This window comes from Seriola aureovittata, chromosome 10, assembly GCF_021018895.1.
Source record: "Seriola aureovittata isolate HTS-2021-v1 ecotype China chromosome 10, ASM2101889v1, whole genome shotgun sequence".
In the NCBI taxonomy this organism is placed as follows: domain Eukaryota; kingdom Metazoa; phylum Chordata; class Actinopteri; order Carangiformes; family Carangidae; genus Seriola; species Seriola aureovittata.
In genome coordinates, this window is record NC_079373.1 from 3,817,144 (window position 1) to 3,839,164 (window position 22,021).

Here is a 22,021-nt window from a genome sequence, read left to right on the forward strand (position 1 = left end):
ATTTTTAGATGATAGATCTCCCTGATTATTCTGTCTTTGTATAATTAATTCAAATTATGAACCAGCTAGAATTGCCATTGTGTACTGCTACTAACACATCAATACTTAAAAAGTGGAACATTTTCTGTGTAAGTACTAAGATTTTCATGTGACAGCCATTAATGATACCGAGGCCACTGATACTGTTGTACCCTCATGCATGAAATCAGATCAGTAAAGCTTTTGCTGTCATAATCACAAGCCTACTTTAAACCTGAACAGCTTCTTTGCAGTGATTAGTGGAGAAGTGCCTTGCATTAATGGAAGGTGATGAAGGAGAGAAGCTTGTGTCATAGACTACTAATTTGTGTTTTGGCAGCCTTTCAGTCACAGGCTTCCTGCTCAAACCTTGCAACCCAACATGGCCTCGGTTCTGATGTGTCATCTCTTCTCTCTTCTCTGCAGGTACGATTTAGACTGCAAGAGCGACAACCTCTCTAAACACGTGAGTGTCTCCTTCACCTCAGCTGTTCAGCAATCAGTCATGCATTCATGGAAATATTATACAGCCAAATGTTTACCCTTCCAGTACAATAGCAGCCTGATTTGAATCTGAATGTCAGAGGTAAGAGTGGCCTAACAGGAACAAAGCAATCGTGATGGCATTTAAACTCTCCTCAAGAAAAGATTTAGGATTTTTCTGACCCATGCCAGGTATTCAGAAGAGTTTTACACCACAGTTGGGAAATGCTTGTGACTTGCCTGCTTATTGTGTTTGCTGGAAATGGTAGAGCAAGAGGCTTAAGTCTCAGAATCCCATACAGTTTCTATGATATCGGGACACAGTTAAATATATCAAAAGTTGGATGAGCATTCCTATGGAAACCCAGGATTCATGTGAGATAATATTTTGACCTGTCACTAAATCCCTGCAGGGGATATCACGCTACGCCTTCACGAATAAGCTAGACCCCATGACAGGCGACACCATTCCACTCACCATTTAAGCTGCTTTTAACTCCTACTCTCACCATCGCAGAGAGCAGATACTCTGCGGCTTGATCCAGCCTTCAATCTACATTGTATCTGCTTAGGCTCAGCTGCCATGGCCGGGCCGGGCCGGGCCCACTGGCTTGATAGGCAGAACCGTCTTAATGCCATGGCCCATTCAGAAGTCCAGCCTACAACCTTACCTCCACAACTTAGTAGTTATATCAGAAATTTTTTACCACTCTCTGCTATTGCACATTTAAAATATTCCTGAATCCTATCCTCACTAAAGCAAAGAACAGATACTTGGTGACATGACCTGGCTCTGTGTCGATAGGCGGCGTCATCTGAGAGCCAGAACTGCTCAGTTGTCCAACTATCATCACTGTATAACTGGTTCCACTAGTCTCACCAACAGCCACTACTCAGCCTTCCCTCTGAATAAATCTTAGCAAATCACAAAGTATCCACTCCTGTTTACCTGACAAGCCTAATAAGCTAACACTGTGCTAAGCTAACCAGTATAAAAGCAGAGTCAGAATTCTAGACCAAACAAAAGACAAGATTGTCTATATGTAGCACACTACACGCTAAAATGTTCACAGCAATAAGAGACTAATGAACATAAGTTCTAATGACACTTTTTCAGTTTGTTATCTTTGGAAAATTGTTTTTCAAGACTTTTACTATTTTTCAAACCTGTACCTGACTCATGGACGAATCCTTATCAGCACTTGTCTAAGGATAGTATGTTGATCATCTGGTTAAAACAGGTGCTTTTCTAGATTTAACAAAGAGATGACATTGGAATAAAAACAATTTTTAGCTTTGGGCATTCAGCAGTGACTTTGAGAGAGAAATAGAGGAAAGGAAAGATCTTCTGTAATCTGACAGGCTTGTTTCAAGTCTAAAAGGCATAAATATCACGGATAACTGACAGGCTTTAATAAAGAGGTTATATCAGCTTTGTCATGTCTTATCAGATGTCTGTTTGGTGCTGCATATGCTCTTTTGTCATGGGAATACAGTTTTGCAAATTCTGAACACCCTCCGTGCCCTCCTGCCATTGCTGATGATAGATTGCAGGTTAGAATTATTCCCAAACACTATTTAGACTGAACTTTCCTGGTTAAGATCTTCCGCCATCTTGATTTCAATGTCAGATTTCACAGCCCTACAGCCCCATCCTTCACCTTCCTTTCAGACAGAAGTTTCAGCGGTGCCCTGCTTCACTGCTGTCTGTAACCTGGGCTCCATGTCCGCACCCAGCCCCTTTTCCTATTACCCGGCCTCGTACTCGTTTCCAACTGCAGGCGGAGTTATTTTCCTCAGCTCCAACCCCAGTGTGCCCCCGGGGTTCTACTAAGAGCACTGAGCAATGTGAGCACAGCGACTCACTCTCAGCGTGAAGGCTGAGGACGCTTGGATGCGTCCTGTCGTTGCTGTGGATGTGTGGGATTGGAGATCTGGCACACAGTGATGGCTCCATTGTTCGGGCACAGTCCATCCCCAGTCACATGGCTATAAATAACAGAAAATGGAAATAGTACTCACAAGTACAGTATCTCTCTTGGCAGCTTCAGTGCCAGCGTTTGAAGATGCCTCCTTCCTCCCATCACAGCAGATGTTTTTGCCGTGCCATATGGTTTGCATACCTTGTGCAGATATGGCTGCAGGGGAAGATGTGCAGTATACAGTAAAACCTAATTAAGGGCTGAATGTCCCATTTCCTGTGAGATGAAGTCGCTTTTTCATGCTTACATACGCTTGTCACAGCCTTGTGCACGATTCTTTATTTTACCCGTGCTTATTTGTGCGGTAAAATACACCAATATAATTCTTACAAACAGTAATCTCATTTCAAAGTCTTTATTCATTACTTTAAACTTGATGATTAGCAAATGAATCCAGGCGGGGAAATAGCTTCTTTGTTTGCAGGCAGTAATTAAGTTAACTGGCTCTGTGTTCCCTCACGTCTATTTGAGAGCAGTCAGGATTGTACTGCAAACTTTTAATCCCCTTATTAAACATAGAGAAACGTAGAAAAAGCGCATATACGTATCTTGTGTTTCATCTTTATTATACTGTTCAAAGTTGTGGGGCAAGAAAGACTCTCTTGACTGCACCAGACTTGAACTCAGAACATTACTGAGCGTGGACTTAAAACAGTGCTTCCCAACCTGGGGTTCGGGACCCCTCAAACGGATCTGACCGTAAATCTTAAGGGTTGTGAGACTCACTTTTTCAGGCTTTTCTCGAATCTGTATTTTCTTTCTTTGACGTGTTCAACAGTTTTACGTCCTTTTTCAAAAGAAGCAATCTGAAGTTTGGAGGAGAAAACACACTCTTAAGTGGAGCTAGCTGTACTGTCCCTGTGATACAGTGCCCATTTCCACAGCATTTCTGTTTTTTGTCAACCAGGATTTTATTTTCATATTTTTTGTGTGGTAAAATGTTATGGACCAGGACCACTGTATCTGTAATACTTTCTGCTGGACTGACAAACAAGTTTTTGAGATGATTTTTGGAAAGCTGTAGGATGTCCTACCTGCGATCAGACTTTACTCTCTTGTCTTTGTTTCCCTAATCACTTCAACAGAGGTGGTGTGGTGAGTGAAATGGTATCACAACCAAAAGTTAATCAAGTCAGAGCTAATTTGATAACTGCTGGAATTCCCCTTTAGTTTGCTGCAGCACTAGAGGAGGGTGGTCCAGTATCATTGGAATTATGTTCATACAGGACGATTCTGTACTTCCCGATTTACATCCATTTTCAACGTTCAGTGCCAACTACATAAAGTAGCGTGCTCTTTATGTAGCAAGGCAGAAAGGAAGAGTGTGGAGTTCAAGATGGTGAACAGGCATGTACAGTAGCACATCAGACTTTCATTCAGCGTCTTGTCACAGACCTGCTATTAATATTTGCCTTTTTATTAACCGTTACAACAGTCTTTTCCTAAACTTAATGAAGTGTTGTACACAGTGGCCTCTTCTTTGCCTTTACCATATTATTGATGCAATGTACAGATAATGTAGAAAGTCACTGAACATAACCCAGAAAGCAGAATCATCCAGTATTGTTTTCTCTTATCTTTCTCTTATCTGACAAAAGGATTGGACAGTGGGACTTTATGGACAAAGACAGGCCTGATGAACAGAGGAACTTTAAGAGGGAGTGTTGTACTTGTGGAATTCAGCTGTGATCTTTTTTACTCGAAGATACCCTTCTAACCTTTTTCTCCCTGCCACCACTGAGCCTGTTAATTCGAGGCGCCTGAGCCTCTAGCTGTAGATTTGTGAGACGTAGCAGGCGCTGGGCGGGGGCAGCTAGCAGCACAATTCTTATGGAAAGGCCAGAGCGTTTTTGTCATCTCTTTTTGTTTTGAGACCTCGGCTGGGGGAGAAATTTGGTCAGCACCGGCAAAGATCTTTGAAGCAGCTTTCTGCCCGCCGGACTCAACACGGCTCATCTGTCAAGCACTTTTACACACACACACACACACACACACACACACACACACACACACACACACACACACACACACACACACACACAGAGACACACACAGAGACACACACAGAGACACACACACACACGTGTAGACACGCGTTTACTCATGCACATCCATACACAATCTGGTAGGGGAGACCTCAGTATCAGTGCATGAACAATCAGTCCAGGCCTGTTGTAAACAGACTTCTCCCACCCCTTCCCCTCTCTGTGCCTTGCTCCTCTTTCTGGCCAAAGGCTCCTCCTCCCCAGACTGGCTTCTCTCTTGTGGTCACCCTACAGTGATCAACAAGGACACGGGTCTCTCTGCATGCTGTGCTTACATGTCAGTGTGCAAAATATACATGGAAAACAGAAGGGAAGCTGTTCAGTGCCAAAAATTCAACATTTAATATTCGAACTGAAGCAACAGCCAATCACATAACTAGTTCTGCCTTGTTTGTCTTGATTCACAAAGATATTGTGATGAAAAATAACAGGAGGACTGCAACTAACAGTTATTTTAACTATAGATTAATCTGCTGGTTATTTTCTCCATTAATCAATGAATCATTTTGTTTTGAAAATGTTGGAAAATTGTAAAACATGCCCATCATAATTTCTCAGAGCCCAAAGATGACAACTTTTGTTTTATCTGACTAATAGACCAAAGCCCAAGAATATTCAGTTTATTAGCAAATATGACAAAAAGAAGGATTAACTGAAAAGCTGGAACCAGAGTCTGTTTGGCAGCTTGCTGAAATGATTCATCAAATGTAAAAATCTATTTTTGATAATTTAAGTGGTTAATTGACTAATTGTCAGCTCTAACAAAGAGCTTGCACAGAGAGTTTATTGCTTTTGATCATTTTCATCTCTTGTCCCTAGTGTGCCTTTACATGTACAGGGTAATTAAATGAGTCGATACACGATTACAGATGTGAAAGTAGAGAAAAACACTTTACTGAAATGCATTGATTGTGGTGTACAACATACAGTATGTCGTGATGTATAAATGAAGCAACATGTAGATGAATGTTTCTCTCTGCGACGCACAGTCCTAACCTCTGTATTTTCACATGCAGGACTTCCTGGGCCAGGCTTTCTGTACACTGGGTGAAATAGTCGGCTCTCTGGGAAGCCGCTTGGAAAAACCTTTGATGTAAGTAGGCCGCGTTACTGTGTGCGCACACACACACACATGCACCAACAAACACACGCACTCACACAGTATGTGCTCTGCTATTTCAATTAGACACTCATAACGGAAAGCAAAGGGGAAAGTATTGCAGGGAGTCACTATATTAGCTGCTATAGAAAAGCTGTTTGGGCTCATATTTGGATTTTAGATTCTGTTCCATTCAGATGATGATTGAGACGTTGATGAAAGCGTACACTGTCTCCATCAGCCAAATGAGATGAATAGTTAAACAGCAGCAGGCCTAATGACAGACTGTAAACATGTTGAGATGGTAAACAGCGTGTAGTGAAAAGGGACAGTTCACCCAAAGGGAAGATGTCAGTGGTGAGCCCCCAGCTCGTTTTCTGAAGAGGCCTGAGTTGAACTGAAGCTTAGAGAAATAATCAGGCACATTTCCCTGTGAATAAATGTCTGATTTTCTTCTCTTTTGCTGATTACTGTAACAACATAGTGATTGAACCTATAGCCAGCTCATGAAAGATTTCATGTTTGCTGCTCAGTGTGTGGTTGGTCTAAACATGGAAACCTCCTCTGGTGCACAGGAAGTCTTTCCCCTCTCATTCTCCATCTCTAATGTCAGTTGTGTAAAACTGACAAAAATTCCAGACAAATCATCGTGACACAGCAGTTTGTTGAGCATGAACGGAGGAAGAGCTGAGCGGTTCACATGATCATATACATGGCTGCAGAGACAAAGAAGTGCGTTATCCACAGAAATGCAAATGGTTAGATGCAACACAGACTTGAAGCCCAAGTCAAGAGTTGGTTTCAGTGAACCGAACTGAGATTGAACGGAGACTTCTTGACAGGTGGCCTCAGTTGCCATCACTACAGGCTGTAAACGCCCCTAATAGAAACTCTTTGCGTCAATTCATTTTGAAAGAGCAACAGCCAATGGGGAAGCTCCAACTCAATCACGGGGCTTTTGGGTGACCAATGGTGGAAATATGATCAGTCAGTCAGTAAGTCGGTCAGCCACATTTGCATTTATAGGGCTGGCCCCGCTGTTGTACTCCAAACAAAAGTGTATTTATTTTCAGCAAAAATGGGGATTAAAAAATTAGGTATACGCACCGACATTCAGTTAAGAAAACAAAACAAAATGCATATCATTAATAATGTTATATATTGTATGTATCTATTGCATATTACTATCAAGAGAAAAGCACATATATCATATATCGATCAATCAAATATAATGAAACTGTATTTTACAAAGGTTAGGTGACTGACAAACTAATACAATAAATAATCCAACACAGAGATAATCAATAAACAATTCAAGAAAAATTAACACCAGAAAATGAAAAAAAATATAGATATTAGATAAAATTGAAATAGGAACTTTAAAAGAGTTTAATAAAATGAAACCAACAGTCTGTAAAAGATGATAAAACACCTAATAATAACTGCACACCTACCATTCCAACACACACATAAAGCCAGGATGGGCTAAGCTCTTAAAAAGGGAACAAACACTTTTTATTTCACCGCGTTGATAAACTGGGTTGAAGCTCCTCATATGATCTCTGCTGCGCTGTAACTGTCCTCTACCTCTCCGAGCTGAACTGCAGCATCTTCATCTCCTCTTACAGAAGAGAACAATTTGTTGTTGCTTTTGTTTTCCTCCTGAGGCAACGAGCCATCAGTAGTCTGACCCTCGCCTCATCCCCTGTCCTGCGGTGGTGTCCAGTGTGTGTGTCTGAGATGGAAATAAGTGACCGTACTGTCGTCTACATCTATGATGTCCCTGTCAGTGTGTGTGTGTGTGTGTGTGTGTGAGGGTGTTTGTGTGTGTGTGTGTTTGTGTGTGTGTGTGTGTGTGTGTGTGTGGGGAGGGCAGACTGAATGAGCTGAATGGGTCTCCTGAAGAATGACACACAAGAAATATGATGTAAGAATGTGTTGCTGTCGCCGAGTTATGTAATCACCTCTGCCTGTAGTCATTCACTGTTTCAGTGTGTGTGTGTGTGTGTGTGTGTGTGTGTCCATGCATACCTGCATGTTTCATTTCTATCCTTTTTTTAGATATGTGAAGATATTTTTAGATATTCTGTATTCTTTTGTAATACTTGTTTGTGTGTGTGTGTGTGTGTGTGTGTGTGTGTGTGTGTGTGTGTGTGTGTGTGTGTGTGTGTGTGTGTGTGTGTGGTGTTTTTGTACTCACTGCCTCCAAGCACAAAAAAAACAAAACAAAACAAAAACATCTTAAGTCAAATGCATCACACTGTTCAGTCAAGTGGAGGTGGATCACATAAATAAAGAGCAAAACAGACAACTGAGATGACAATAGGGTCCAAACACAATCGCAGTGTAAGATTATGTCACATTTTTTTGTATGATGTATTTTCTTCAGTGACTAACAGAACATTTTACAACGCAGTGTGTTGTTTTGTTTCTGCTTCTGGGCGACTTTCATTTTCAACATTTTCAACAATGGCATCAGCACACCATGTTAGCTTTGTTGTAGCCATGTTAGCAAAACTGGACTTTTTAAATAGCTTTCTTACCATTGTGAAACAGGACAGTCGTCAAAATGTTTTTGCTCTTGTCTCAAGAATCATTGCACTTATTTTAACAAAAAATAAATCTACCTTATGTATCCTAAGACTGTATTTGATGTTTCTGAACCCTGAATTATGTTTGACAGTAACAGTGGGTTACATTTTGGAACATTAATTTTCTAAATAATCAATTTTTACAACATTTGTGCATTATGCTATAGTTTAACGCTGGTTATTGCAGGAGAGAGATGATCATTGATCATTGCTGTTATTCTGTGCAGGGAAACAGGACGGTGGCATATCCTGACATGTTGAACCGTCACTGCAGGTTGTTAGAAAAAACGATGGATAGTGGTGAAATACCTAAAGACACACTTCCAATATGCACACCTCTAACGTAACAAACATAAATCAAACAATCTAAGCACCATTTTGTGGTGGGATCACACCAGCCGCACTTGCCTATCAACATGTTGATGTTCCAACACATGCTCCAAATACTCAGTAGTCATGTGTCGGACCACACCCATCTTTTAACTCTGCCTTTATTTTGATCTCAACTACACACTTGTAAAGTTTTGTGACTGTATCTTGCACGGTTGTGGCGCTATCAGTGATAGTGATCTGTCAGCATCTGTGTACATCTGTCTACATCTGTCCAATCTGTCCACAGACAGAGACATATAAACACCTGCCAAAATATTCAACACCACCTCCATCGTCACAGTAGGTGTCTCCAGGACAACATTTTGCACACACACAAACACACTCACAAGGTGAAAACAATACCAGCCTCGCTGTCACAGCTGGTAACCACACAATAAACAAAAATGAAGAAATCACTTTGTACACTGTGTGCAAATGCAAATCCAGATGCAGATAAAAAGAATATCGTTAAATACAATTTTGAGTATGATGCAGTCTAGAGGAGCTGTGCATCCTCTGAGTGCTTTATATTTTTAACATGCTACCTTATCAGAAAATAAGATATCATCTTCATTACACATATATAAAATATTGATTATCGCCATCTACAAACCCATTTCAGTGGTAATCAAGTACTGATGTGTTCAGGCTTTCACTCAACAGAATCTCATCCACTTCTACATCCATGTAATGACTCTGTTCTTCCTCTCTTTGCCCCTGTGACTGTCCATATCTGTCCTGTTCCCCTCTCTCCCTCTGCCATTTGTCCATCTGCCCCTGTACTGAGCAATCTCTGCTCATACAGTGAATTCATTTCACTGAATGCTTCCTGTGCATCAAAGGACAGCAGTGTGTCTCAGGTGATGGGGGGGGGCTTTCAAAGCCTTGCTTCAATTTGCCATCAGTTTCTCCACGTGTTATTGTGGGCTCTCTCTGCCATTACTGGACAGTACTTAGCCAAATGAAATTATCGCTGCCCTTCCTCGTTCTGAATCAGGCCCGGGGTCTGTGGCATTCATTTGGTCTATTTTTAGTGGTTAGTCTCCCTTGGCTTTATTGGCTGAATATTACGCTTTGCCAGCTCAGGATGTAAACAAACATTGCAGCTGAAATGTCACTGGTTGTGGTTACATTATTTTGATGTTCTTTTTTGGAGGTTTTCAGTCAGCATTCATTAATATTTATTTGGACAATCAGGTAATGAATGTGAGAGACTGAGATGAAGATAAATTTGATTCCAGGTCTGCAGGGCTCTCAGTTGATAGGTATTTTACATTTTGTATTTTCTCAGTTTGAGAATTTATACTGATGCTTTAACCACAAATGAATCTTACATTCTCCAAGAGCTTGATTATTACTGACATCAATGCTTTATCTCTCCTGAAGCCACAGTGTGGTGGATAAATGCAACACGACAAAACAGGAAACGCAGGTGCTTTATCACCTTAGATGAGATATGATTGGATCAGATTAGATTAGATTAGATTAGATTAGATTCATTGTCAGTACATCAAAATGCAGTTTAGCATCAAAGCAGGAAGCTCAAACAGTAGTAAAATGCATACAGACATATTGTATATGAAATTTAGTGAATGATACTATGATGTTTGCAGAATAAACAACAAACCACTATGGAGTATGTACAGATTTTTAAGGGACGGTGCAAATACAGTTTGTATGAAGCTCCATGTGTTAGTAAACAGGGTCAATGAAAAAAGTTGATGAAAAAAATGGAAGAACCAAGCATAAAAAAACTAAGGGAAAAAAGTTTGAAATGATCTATAATACAATACAGTTTCAATAGATTTTTTTAGTTCAGTTTGGGCTTAACTCCCTTAAACCACTCAGACAGATTCTCCCTGTAACTGTGATACTATTGTCTTACCTGTCATAAACCCGCAGCTTGAAGTGTGTGGCTGCTTGAATTTAATGGAAATATTGTGTTCTTCTCTCTTTTTATTTTTAGTGGGATCCCAGGGAAGAAATGTGGCACCATTATAGTGAGAGCAGAAGAGCTGAGCAACTGCAGGGTAATACTTCGCTTGGTTCCCTTGTTGATTAATTTAAAGTCAAACTTTCAGACGTTCAGACGCTTTCCTCTAATTAGCTCCACTCTTTTGAAGTGACGAGTCTGAACAGTCTGGTATCCACACGGTTTAAACTAAAAACTAATAGTAAGAGTTTGCCATACATCTTCTTAAATTGCTGTCATCGCTAACAATTTTATGTGAATTTTAAAACATACACAAGTGACTAATACACACACACATACATACACACACACATACAGTAAATACACTTGGTTTCCAGTTTGTTAGCTGCACCTTGCTAAAACTAATGCATCTCGACTAATTCAACAGCCCTGCAGTAAATTCTACCTTCACCCCATTTACATCAGTGAGGAAAATATTAGAAACAGCTCTCAGTACAACTTAATACAATGAGGCTTGGAGAGAGTTGAGGTAGAGTAGAACAAAGCTCCCTTTGGTTCTTGTAACGTGTCTTTGGCCGAACCGGAGTTGTGAGATTTTAGAACTTGTACTTTTGGCCTTTTTATTGCTTTTACTGCCAGTTTCCCTGATTCCCCTTGAATCTCTATAAATATTTTGTACAAAGGGTAAATGAAGATGAAGCAGTATTATTACACATCGGACTGTTTGACACTGTTGTCATGTCTTCAGTTGAACTTTGTGCTGACAAAGTACCATTTGTTGTCTGGTGGTGTTTTGACCAACTTTGGTACATCACTTCACCACAAGATACTTCTATTGAAGCTTCAGTGGAGTGTGATAGCTCAATGCTTTGTCAGAGGTCAAAACATCAAACAGTAAATGTCACAATACCTTCAAAAGTCAAAGGACAACGGCTCTGAGCTTTTCATTTTCACCTAAATATGACAAGAATAAGGAGAGAGAACTGGTGAGAAAGAGGCAGAAACATCAGTCAATATGCCAGAAAGTATTGCAGCCATTAGAGAAGTTGACCCACTCTCTTACTTCTGTTAACGAATGAAACGCATCCATTAATCTGGGCGCTTTCTAAAGACATGCAGGGAAACAAAAGAAATGACTTGATTAAGAAGTAGAACACAGGGAAATCCACTGTACCAAAAACATTATTTACAACACTGCACATCATTAATTATAGATTTATGACGATATCATGGTAATAATAGAAGTGTGTTTGAGGGCAGAATTAAGCCTGATAATCTTGATTTAATCCTCTCGTCTCTGTTTTTGGGGCAGGTGAAGATCAAATATTAATTAATCAACCCCCAGAACACGGTGGTGAAAATACCCAGATTCATGCAACTATAATGTGTTCTATCCTTTTCATTAATATTGAAGTCATGTAGAAATTGTGTCAATGCTACATTTAGGTGATAATACAGAAATCAGAAAGATCAAACTGATTGTGAAAATGTGTCTTTTCTTTGTGAAGAAACGTATGTAAAGTATGTATCTACAGCAAATAAGCAGCAACCTTTTATTGGTTTATTTACGTTTTGGCCAATATTATTCAGTTCTATTACTTGTCCTGGTAGCAGTGGGTCATATTGTGTGTCACTGTTTAGGACCTGAGGCTGTGTAATGTACATTATATATTTTGCTTCTCTTCTCCTCAGGAGTCGGTGATGCTGCAGTTCTGTGGCAACAAGCTGGATAAGAAAGACTTCTTTGGAAAATCTGATCCTTTCCTCGTCTTTTACCGCAGTAATGAAGACGGATCGTAAGTTGACAGGCAGTTTTCCCCCCGTGGTATTTGCATCAATTTTCTGAAATAACAAAAGCAGCTATCTCTGTTTTACACACACACACACACACACATACACGACGCATTTACACAGGATGTAAAGATGCCTGAAATGCATATAGACTCTTTATGTAATTTTTCATGCTCCAAAAAGCTCCCATACATAGAATATAAGGTCTAAACTGCCTATGTGATGTGTTACATAATGCTCAGTGCTGTATATGTGACTTATGCCATCGTCAACAGGAGAACGCAGCAGAGGGAGGGATGAGCAGAGATAATAGGATGGAGTTGACAAGAGGAAAATAAAGGGGGAAAGAATGGATAAGATGGACTTAAATGAAAAGTGTGTGTGGAGGTCACAATTTCTTTGCCCCGCAGATGCTTTTATTCAAGTCGACTTCAGCGTATCACACGTAACACATAACACATTCTCTTTTTGTGCAGCTGGGTATTTACTGATGCAGCCTAAATGTTCAGCCACGGGGCATAACAGCAGCACGCCGCGGCTACAAAGAGCCAGACTAGTTACCATATGAAAAAGAACAGGAAGCGGTTGTTTCAGCTGAGGATCAAGCGTTATGAAATACTTTTAACATAACACTCCCCTTAATAACAAAGAGAGGAGGTGCAAGCAGGTTTTTTCTTTTACCTTTAAGGTAGATTTGTCATCTGTTAACAGTGGTGTGTGTCTCACAGGTACACCATCTGCCACAAAACAGAAGTGGTGAAGAATACTCTGGACCCTGTGTGGCAGGCTTTTAAAATTCCTGTCAGGGCGCTGTGTAACGGAGACTATGACAGGTACAGTTGGAGACTTGGGAATCCCACTAACACAAACATTTCACTGATACTGTTTATAGTGGAACTAATAAAATCGTCTCATAGAGTGAACATTATTTTTACAGCAGAGTTCAAGAATTGCAGAAGGTTCTCAGTGAAACATCAGTTTGACCACAACCAGGGGTATTCAATTAAAATACCAAGAGGTCCAGTTAGACACAATGTCCTCAGCTAAAGGTCCAGAACGTTGCTCTATCCCACTTTACTTTCCCAGCTTATTTCTCAGAAGCCGTCTGTATCTCACTGACTGACTTGAGTTGCAATGATTGGCTGAGTAGTGTCACATGACCAGTGACGTAAAGGCTAGAAAAGCTACGCCGCGTAAAATAGAAATGCTTCGTCAAAATGTAATAATTCTCAATAATTTACAGGTTATGCATCCAGCCGTCCGCCTATTAGTGACCTCTGAGTTAGACCATAGCATTTGATTTGATTCGTTTTTACAGAAAGAGAAAAGATGGATTTTAATATGTAAACTTATTGTGTACTTGTCATATATTTGACTTGTGTACACAACAGTGAACACAGCACACAGGATTAAAACTTTTAGAATCCATTTTTTTTATTTCACTGTGATTTGGATGTTTAGTAACACCAACCTGTGGGCTGCGGCCCCCTGGTGGGCCGCGAAGGTATTGCAAGTGGGCCAACTAATCGTTTGAAAAACAGTATCATTTTGGTGAAAAAATTTAATTATATAAAAAAAGAAATATATAAGTAATGTCCCTAAATGTTTTCAAATGAAATTAGCTTTAAAAACATAAAAAAAATACTTCTTTTTTAAATTTACATTTTTCTCGTATTAAGGCCTATCACTGTGATGAGCCACTGTGGAGACTGTGGAGCGTCCTAAATGTTTCCTCTGCTGTCAGGTCAATCCTGAATGTTTGATCTTTATCATTAAAATAAAAAGTGCTCGGCTAACATATTGTTAAAGGGTCGCATGTGGGCATCCAACATTTTTGCAGACCGCTAATCTAGTGGTCTCTGTTCTTGCAAATACAAATACCAACTGACACAGTACTGATAATAAGACTTGAGGCTGCTTATACAATATTTAGTCTAGCTACCTTATTTTTAGACAAGTACCGACACCTTTAACAAGTACAAATTAAAAGTGTCAGCTTTTCATCTGCTCCTGTAGACACTGTCGAAATACAACCAAGAAGAAAGACGTAATTCTTTTTTATTCTCCTGGTTTAGTGATAACAATGTTAAAGAAAAAACGTTCTGCTTTGCGTGGGCTCGTCCACTTCCACATCCATGGACCAGTCCCCAGCTTTTTAAGCAGAAAGGCTGTAAATCAGTGGTGCTGATTGGTTTTTTAATAGGATTTCCCTCTTTCCCTCTCTCTTCCCTTTTCCTACAGGAGCATAAAGGTGGAGGTGTACGACTGGGACCGAGATGGAGGGTGAGGGAACAATGCTTTTTCTTTTGTGCTGTTAAACTACTGCACTGTATCATATAATGCTCCATCCATCTGTATCCGTATTGACATCCTGCTGTGCAAGACATCCCACACACATTTGCATCAAGGCCCTGGGGGCAGAGTAAATGCATTCATTAACAATGAGTTATACAGTGTGATAGCTGTTTATTTCCTACATGAAAAATTTAAAGAAACCATTTTCTCCTGATGACACTGATATTTGATGCTGTTCAAAAAATAAAAAAACTGCCCTGATAATGTAAGAGCATATGTGCAAAGTGAGGAAGGGCATCAGGGATTAAAGCCACAGATCACACTCATGTTTGTCCTTAAGCAGCCTCCCGTTTCTCACTGTGAGAGTAGATACTGCAGATAAACTATCACTGCAGAGCCCTGCATGTGACAACACTCCCGACTGCTTTAAATATACATTAACTATTAATACTGCTTGAATGGTCTCTTGACAGATACCTTCATAAAGTCGGGCGGGGAGTAAAGAGTTTATCTTTTGAAGCAAGTGAATTCACAGTATTGAGGGGCACAGTTTGCCCCCTTCATTGTTAATTTCACAGGCAGTTTTTGACATTTCAAGGGCACTTTGCCCCGAGCTCCCATTAATTTCTGACCATGATTCCAACTGCGCTGATTATCTCCATGAAATTATGAAATTGGTTGCTACCAGACTACATGCCTCCGGAAACCAAGGAGCTTGTTAGTGAAGACTTTACAGACAACGTGAATACAGGACAAAGGAATGAAAAGAATCCGTAATTCTCAAGCATTTTACTGTTATTAGAGGTTCTTTTCTTTTTCTGACGCTGCTTCACAACAGAACTATGATACAGAACACGTAGGGTTTTTCAGATGAGGAGAGATGTGACCGTGTGTTCACTGTTGCAGCCACGACTTCATCGGCGAGTTCAGCACCAGCTACAGAGAAATGTCCAGAAGCCAGTCACAGTTCCACGTCTATGAGGTGATTTTCTTCTCTCTCACACACTCACACACACACACACACACACACACACACACACACACACACACACACACACACACACACACAGACACACACACACACACACACACACACACACACACACAGACACACACACACACACACACACTCACACACACACACACACACACACACACACACAACACACACACACACACACACACACACACACACATACACACACACACACAGACACACACACACACACACACACACACACACACACACACATACACACACACACACAGACACACACACACAGACACACACACACACACACACACACACACACACACACACAAACACTTGTGCTTCCATACTTCATTATCTTCTAACTCTAATCTGACCCTAATTCAAATCTTAACCCTCACACAAAGGCCCAGACAAAATATCCTCACAAAAGCTCCGATATCAAGCCTGAGATGAAAAAGAAAAACTTTAAAAATAGTTCAACTTTAGAGGAGACACACACCAGATAACCAAGAAGTCAGCAGGTGTCCAAATTTAAGACAGACAAACAAACAAAACAATTTTGTTGCAATAGAACAAGGCTATTGCACTTAACTATTGAGAGTTTTGTTCAGAGGAGAGCTGAGAGCTGAGCTATACACCCAGACTACAGTGACCATGTTACTTGCAGCAGTTTCATAAGGAAAAATCAAGTTGAATTGAGTAACAGTATTTATTTAGATCAGTAGCAGAGAAAAGTTTTGGCAAGAATTAACTGAACTGGCTGAAGAGACACAGGTAGAAATCTGATTAGTCAGATGTGGTGACGTTAGAATTGATGAGTAAAATTAACTTTGACAGAGTGGGAAGTGACAAAGAAAATTATTATATTAGTATACATATCTCTCTCTCTCTCTCTCTCAGAGATATATATATATATATATATAATTTATTGATCTATGTTCCTTTGTTATTCTACACAAAAAAACATAAAACATGATGGAGGTGGCAACATAACTTCTGCTCCAGCGCAACATGTTTTTTCTGTGTTTGTGGCTTTAGAGACAGACATGTTACTTACAGCCTGATAAGACTAAAACTGGATCAATACGTACGTCAGAGCTTCTTGTAGAAATTCCCAAGTTTATTTAAAACATCATCTTAATTTAAATATTATTTAAACATCACTATTTTCTTGAGCCTTCTTCAAGGTGAGCCACCTCATACTTATTTAGTAGTTTTTTCTGGTTTATGCTGCAATTCAAATCATTACTTCCACTGCACACACTGACATGGGGGAATACATCAGGGATTATACTGTGACTTCTGATTATTTAACAGGATGCTGTGCTGAAGTAGTGTAGATGATAATGTACGGTGTATGCTGTTAAGATGGTTAGCGCCCATTCCTCAGAAGACTTCGATCCCTTCCTTGAATGCTCAGTGCAGTTCACTCACTGGTCCGTTAACTTCTACACCAGCTGGGTTTTAGCAAACCATAAATCACTGAAGGTCAGTAAAGGTGCTCATGAAGCACAACCTGAATCACATAGTGAGGAGGCAGGAAGAGCAGAGTGTGCTCTCCCCACACTCGTCAGGCCCAGGTTGTCTTTTTCTTATTAGCTCTGCGCTGGATTTTCCCCAGACTCCGAAAATCCCAGGACACAGTTAGAAAACTGAAACGAGCCACTCAGACACAGGTTGTGTAAAATCTGAAGGGAGAAATTAAACAAAACTAATTTCCTCATTAACTGAATGTAATGCAGTGATAGAATTTCTCTGTGTACAAACTTATTAAAAAATAATTTAGTTAAATTTTTCTGCACAGTCTTGGAGCCAAAATGAGTCGCTCGCTGAGACACAACAAAGTGGATTCATGTTTGTGTTTTCTCCACAGGTGCTAAATCCAAAGAAAAAAGGAAAGAAGAAGAAAAAGTACCAAAACTCAGGAACGGTGAGTCAGCAGTTTGTGCAACCTTCACTTTCTCAATGATGTTTTTTCCATTGTGACACTAACTCTGCACTTACACTCGAGGCCCAATTGATATTCAGAGCTCATGTGAATTGTTTATCTATTTTAATACCAATGGTATCAAAACAACAGGTGAAAGACAGTGTGTGTATATTTAGCTTTATTTGCACTTTTATGTCTCATTGTCTTTCTTGCTAAAATATCTCTGGAGTTTGAATCCATATCTTTATGGCAACACTAATAAATATAAAAATGTAATGTTAAGCTTCCCTATACCTCAGGATCAGATGTAGTTCTGAACATACATCAATACAATGTCGGTTGGAACTGAAGAATCACAGTTCTGAATTAAGGCAACTGTCCCAACTCCAGGGTTCTCAAACGCCCCAGGTTCAATGTATATGAGTTTGTTTTTGGTAATTGATTACTCAAAAATTTGTTTGGGAGTAAATAAAATATGTTAGATGTGTGTAACATAAACTTACAAGCTTTATAGACATGTTTGATGAGGTTATGATGAGTTCTAATGTAATTTACAACCCTTTTAATTGTGGCTCAGTAGTTAGAGGAACTGGCTGTAATGATCTTGATTTAATTAAATCAAGTTAATTTATCATGTTGCCCATTATTACAGGCTTGCAGCAAATAACTTAATAGATGAGAAGAAGCCCTTTTAGATTTGAGTAATGAACAATTACAAAAATTGAAACAATGTTACACATGAGAAATAATGAAAAGCACGATGAAGGAGACACAGAACAGCAGAGTCTGCCTAACCAGGCTGACTGCTGATTTTACCATCACAAATGAATAAAATTAGAAGAAGAAGAATCAAGTGCTACATTAACAGACTCAAACTTTTAAAGTGGTTCTTACCTAATTCCTACACTTTTCTGTCTTACAGGTCACTCTTCTGTCCTGCCTGGTGGACACTGAACTCTCATTCCTGGACTACATTAGAGGCGGGTAAGTTCACACTGGAACGGCATCGTATGATCCTGCAGAGATCAAGTATTACTATCATCATTAAAACCAGTTGCAGTTACGGTGCAGTGTAAACTCTGCAGAGACTCAGTGTAGAGGATTACTGCACCGTGTTTATCTCTCAGCTCCAATATTAAGACTGCTGCCGATAACCTGCTGCTTAATTGCTTGCTGCTGCATGCTTTGAAACATGCTGTGGTATAATCTAGCATGATTGATGATGATGACGTTATTCCTTACGTGGTTTATTTTCTCTTGTAGGACTCAGATTAATTTCACAGTGGCAATTGATTTCACAGCATCAAATGGTAAGTGTGTTAAAGCTTTGCTCTTATCACTGAAATCCTGCAAGGGTTTCGAACACATCAAGTGTCGGTGGTTAATGCTCAGATCTTTATTTGATGTGAACTGTTAAGTGATTCCTTATCAGTCAGTTTTAATTTACTTATTCTAATGACACTTCACCGTCTTTTACAGAGCTAGAGACAAATTGTGGGGTAAAGCAGCAGAGAGTTGGACAATTATTTGAACATTATCTGTTGCTTTAAACATCTGAGCTCCGTTTGATGTTGTTTATTAACCACACTTTGTACACTGTGCCTCAGTGTTTACAGAAAGCCATTACACCCACGTTTTTTTAAATTTCATTTGCTCTTCAGACCGTTGTACCATGTAGGGAAAGTTTATGAAGCCCCACAGGTAAACTCCTTTGTCAGTAATCACAATTTAACAACAGACAAACGCAATTGTGGGCAGAAGACTGTGACAGATGAGTGATGTTCTCCTTTTAGTGAGATATGATGTAGAAAGTTAATATATGTAACACAATTTTGGAGACATCACAGGAGAGATGGGTGGCTTTCTGCACTCACATCAAATCAGTTTCTCACAGTCCCGTTTTTCTTTGAGCTCCAGTTTCTCATACTTTATTCAAACTATTAACAGAAGTTGTGTCAGAATATGACTGTGACATTTTCTAATATTTCACAAAGCAGCTCACAGATAGTCATATTAAAGGATAAGGCTGGCGATATTCTTTGTTTTCCTTATAATCAATATTTAAAGACCAAAACCAACAATGAGCAGCTCAAGTAATATATGTTATTCCTCTGTGCCTTAGAGCACAATTGTTATCCAAAACATATTTTAAAAAACATATCAGTGAGCTACATCATTGCACTAGGTGACATGTTCCTTCATCACCAAAATACACACTGTAGTTTATTTTCAATCCCACATACGGCTTCCTATCAAGCAGCAACCACCAGGCCTTGAAAATGAAGCCAACGCTGAAGTTCTTAAAGTTAAGTAGAATTGAGGGCGTGTTACTTTGAGTGACAGGTGGGTGAGTGGAGTCAGGCACTAACAAGATGGCGACAGTGGAACGGGTCACACCGATCTTCAAAACTTCAAAATCTTTAGAAACCTGTGGGTGACGTCACAGAGGCTACGTCCATCTTTATATACAGTCTATGCTTCCCGCTTCCATAAACAACCGAATGTGTATTAATCTGCAGCTGAAAATAGTCCCCCAACTAATGCACTCGTCACTCACTCTTCACTCAAACTACAGTGTCCAGCTGTTTAAAGAAAGATTGCTGAGACTTTTTAAAGAATGAGGCTGTGTTTGTGAGTCATTTTTAAATATTCACGTCATGTGAAAAAAATGGGACTGAGTGCCACGGACAGGGTATGGAAGTCGGAACTAAAACATTGTTAGTTTTGTTCTTGTCATGATGTTTCGATGACAATAACAAACATGTATAACACCAGCCTTATCTTTTAATGTCACCACTGTGGTTGCAGTTTTTTGATTCAGTTCATGGTTTTTTTTTTAATCTGTTTTCATTTCTCTGTTTGTGCCAAAACAGAGACAAGACAAATGTAGCTGATGACTTATTTTTATCATTCCTTGGCTGTATTTTAATTTATCAAGAGCAGTTTCTTGCACTAAGAAATTAGTTTTTTGCAAATTAAAAAGTTTTAATCAGACTGTTACTGAGTAATCGCATCTTTACTGATTTCATTCATCAGCATTGCAGAGAAGATCTTGGAGGGTCAGCAAGTCACTGTAGCGGCACCATCCTATTAGTGTGGTAGTTAAATTGCAACAGTGCTGTCATACTTAAAAACTGTGGTTCCTCACACTACCCGCTGAGGTTTAGACAACCAGTGAGATTATTTCTGCCTCCAGTGCAGCTGTGCCTTGGGGAAATGTTTGTGTAACTAAAACTCCAGTCTGTGTTTTAACCCCCTTCCACCCACTCCCCTCCTTTTTATTTTAATATGACTCAGAGCCCAGGGGGAGCAGGCATAATTACAGTTTGATGCTGATGTGTGTTTTATTGTGTTGAACCATTCGGGTCCCAGGCAACCCGTCCCAGCCCACCTCGCTCCATTACATGAGCCCGTACCAGCTGAACGACTACGCCATGGCGCTGCGGGCTGTCGGAGAAATCATCCAGGACTACGACAGCGACAAGATGTTTCCTGCACTTGGCTTTGGTGCCAAGCTTCCCCCAGACGGACGGGTCTCTCATGAGTTTGCTCTGGTGAGGAATCAGCTTTATTTCCATCTTTTACATCATCCAAACACCCAACCTTTTAGTCTTTCATCTATTTATCCTTCGACCTTTTTATTCAAAGGAACATAACACTCATAACAATACATTTAAACACTTGTATCCATCTGTGCGTCCATGTCTCTACCTATCCTCATACAAAACATGCAAACATCTGGCTACTTATTATTTACACATCATTACCATGACCAAACAAAGCCAAAGGGAAGAAGACTCTCCCCTCTCTGGGCCTCTTCATTATTTTTCCCACTATGTGCCACCAGGTCAGTTTTTGCAGGAACTTGCAGGAATGATTTAAGCGACAGCATCTTGCTTTATGGCACAAAACAGGTTCTTCTTTAGCTAACGATGCTAAATACTTTCTCAAAGCAATGAATAATGGAAGTGACAAATTGAACAAAATGACAGTGCTAATTTGCTAATGTTTAGCAGGTTTAATGTCTACCATCGTCACCATCTTAATTGTCTGTTACCAAGCTAACAATACAGTTACAGGTTAGGTTAATGGGAATAGCATTAGTTTCATTAGTCCATAAACCAAAGCTATGAACAAATTAAAACTTAGACCTGATGATGGCAAAAGATGAAATGTCACGCGGAGCATCAAAGTCATAACGAAACATGGTCTGGGAACCATGAATGTCTGAACCCAATTTTGTGGCAATTCATCAAGTAGATGTGGAATTATTTGATTATGGATCATTAAAAACTTTGACCTTCTGTTTTCACTAAAGGAAAAGTCTGGGGATCATTTTTTGGATTTATCCTCTGGGAACCATGAATGTCTGTACCAGATTTCTTGGTAATCTATCCAGTAGTTAAAGATATTTATCCTCTTACGTACAAAATCCTTGGAAATAACATTCTTTTGTGACATGAAACAGTAGGTTCCACTTGAAGTGTG

At 39.8% G+C, this 22,021-nt stretch overlaps 1 protein-coding gene across 1 annotated transcript in view; it reads left to right on the forward strand.

The window, feature by feature from the left end:
• The window catches only part of LOC130176871 (copine-8-like), a 64,271-nt gene that overhangs the window by 28,438 nt on the left and 13,812 nt on the right, over positions 1-22,021 (forward strand). Inside the window, exons 5-15 of the mRNA XM_056388266.1 lie at positions 445-484; positions 5,545-5,621; positions 10,557-10,620; positions 12,216-12,319; positions 13,043-13,147; positions 14,556-14,597; positions 15,516-15,591; positions 17,477-17,533; positions 18,456-18,517; positions 18,797-18,843; positions 20,906-21,087. Of these exons, the coding sequence (XP_056244241.1) occupies positions 445-484; positions 5,545-5,621; positions 10,557-10,620; positions 12,216-12,319; positions 13,043-13,147; positions 14,556-14,597; positions 15,516-15,591; positions 17,477-17,533; positions 18,456-18,517; positions 18,797-18,843; positions 20,906-21,087 (856 nt within the window). The remainder of the gene's footprint in view (positions 1-444; positions 485-5,544; positions 5,622-10,556; positions 10,621-12,215; positions 12,320-13,042; positions 13,148-14,555; positions 14,598-15,515; positions 15,592-17,476; positions 17,534-18,455; positions 18,518-18,796; positions 18,844-20,905; positions 21,088-22,021) is intronic.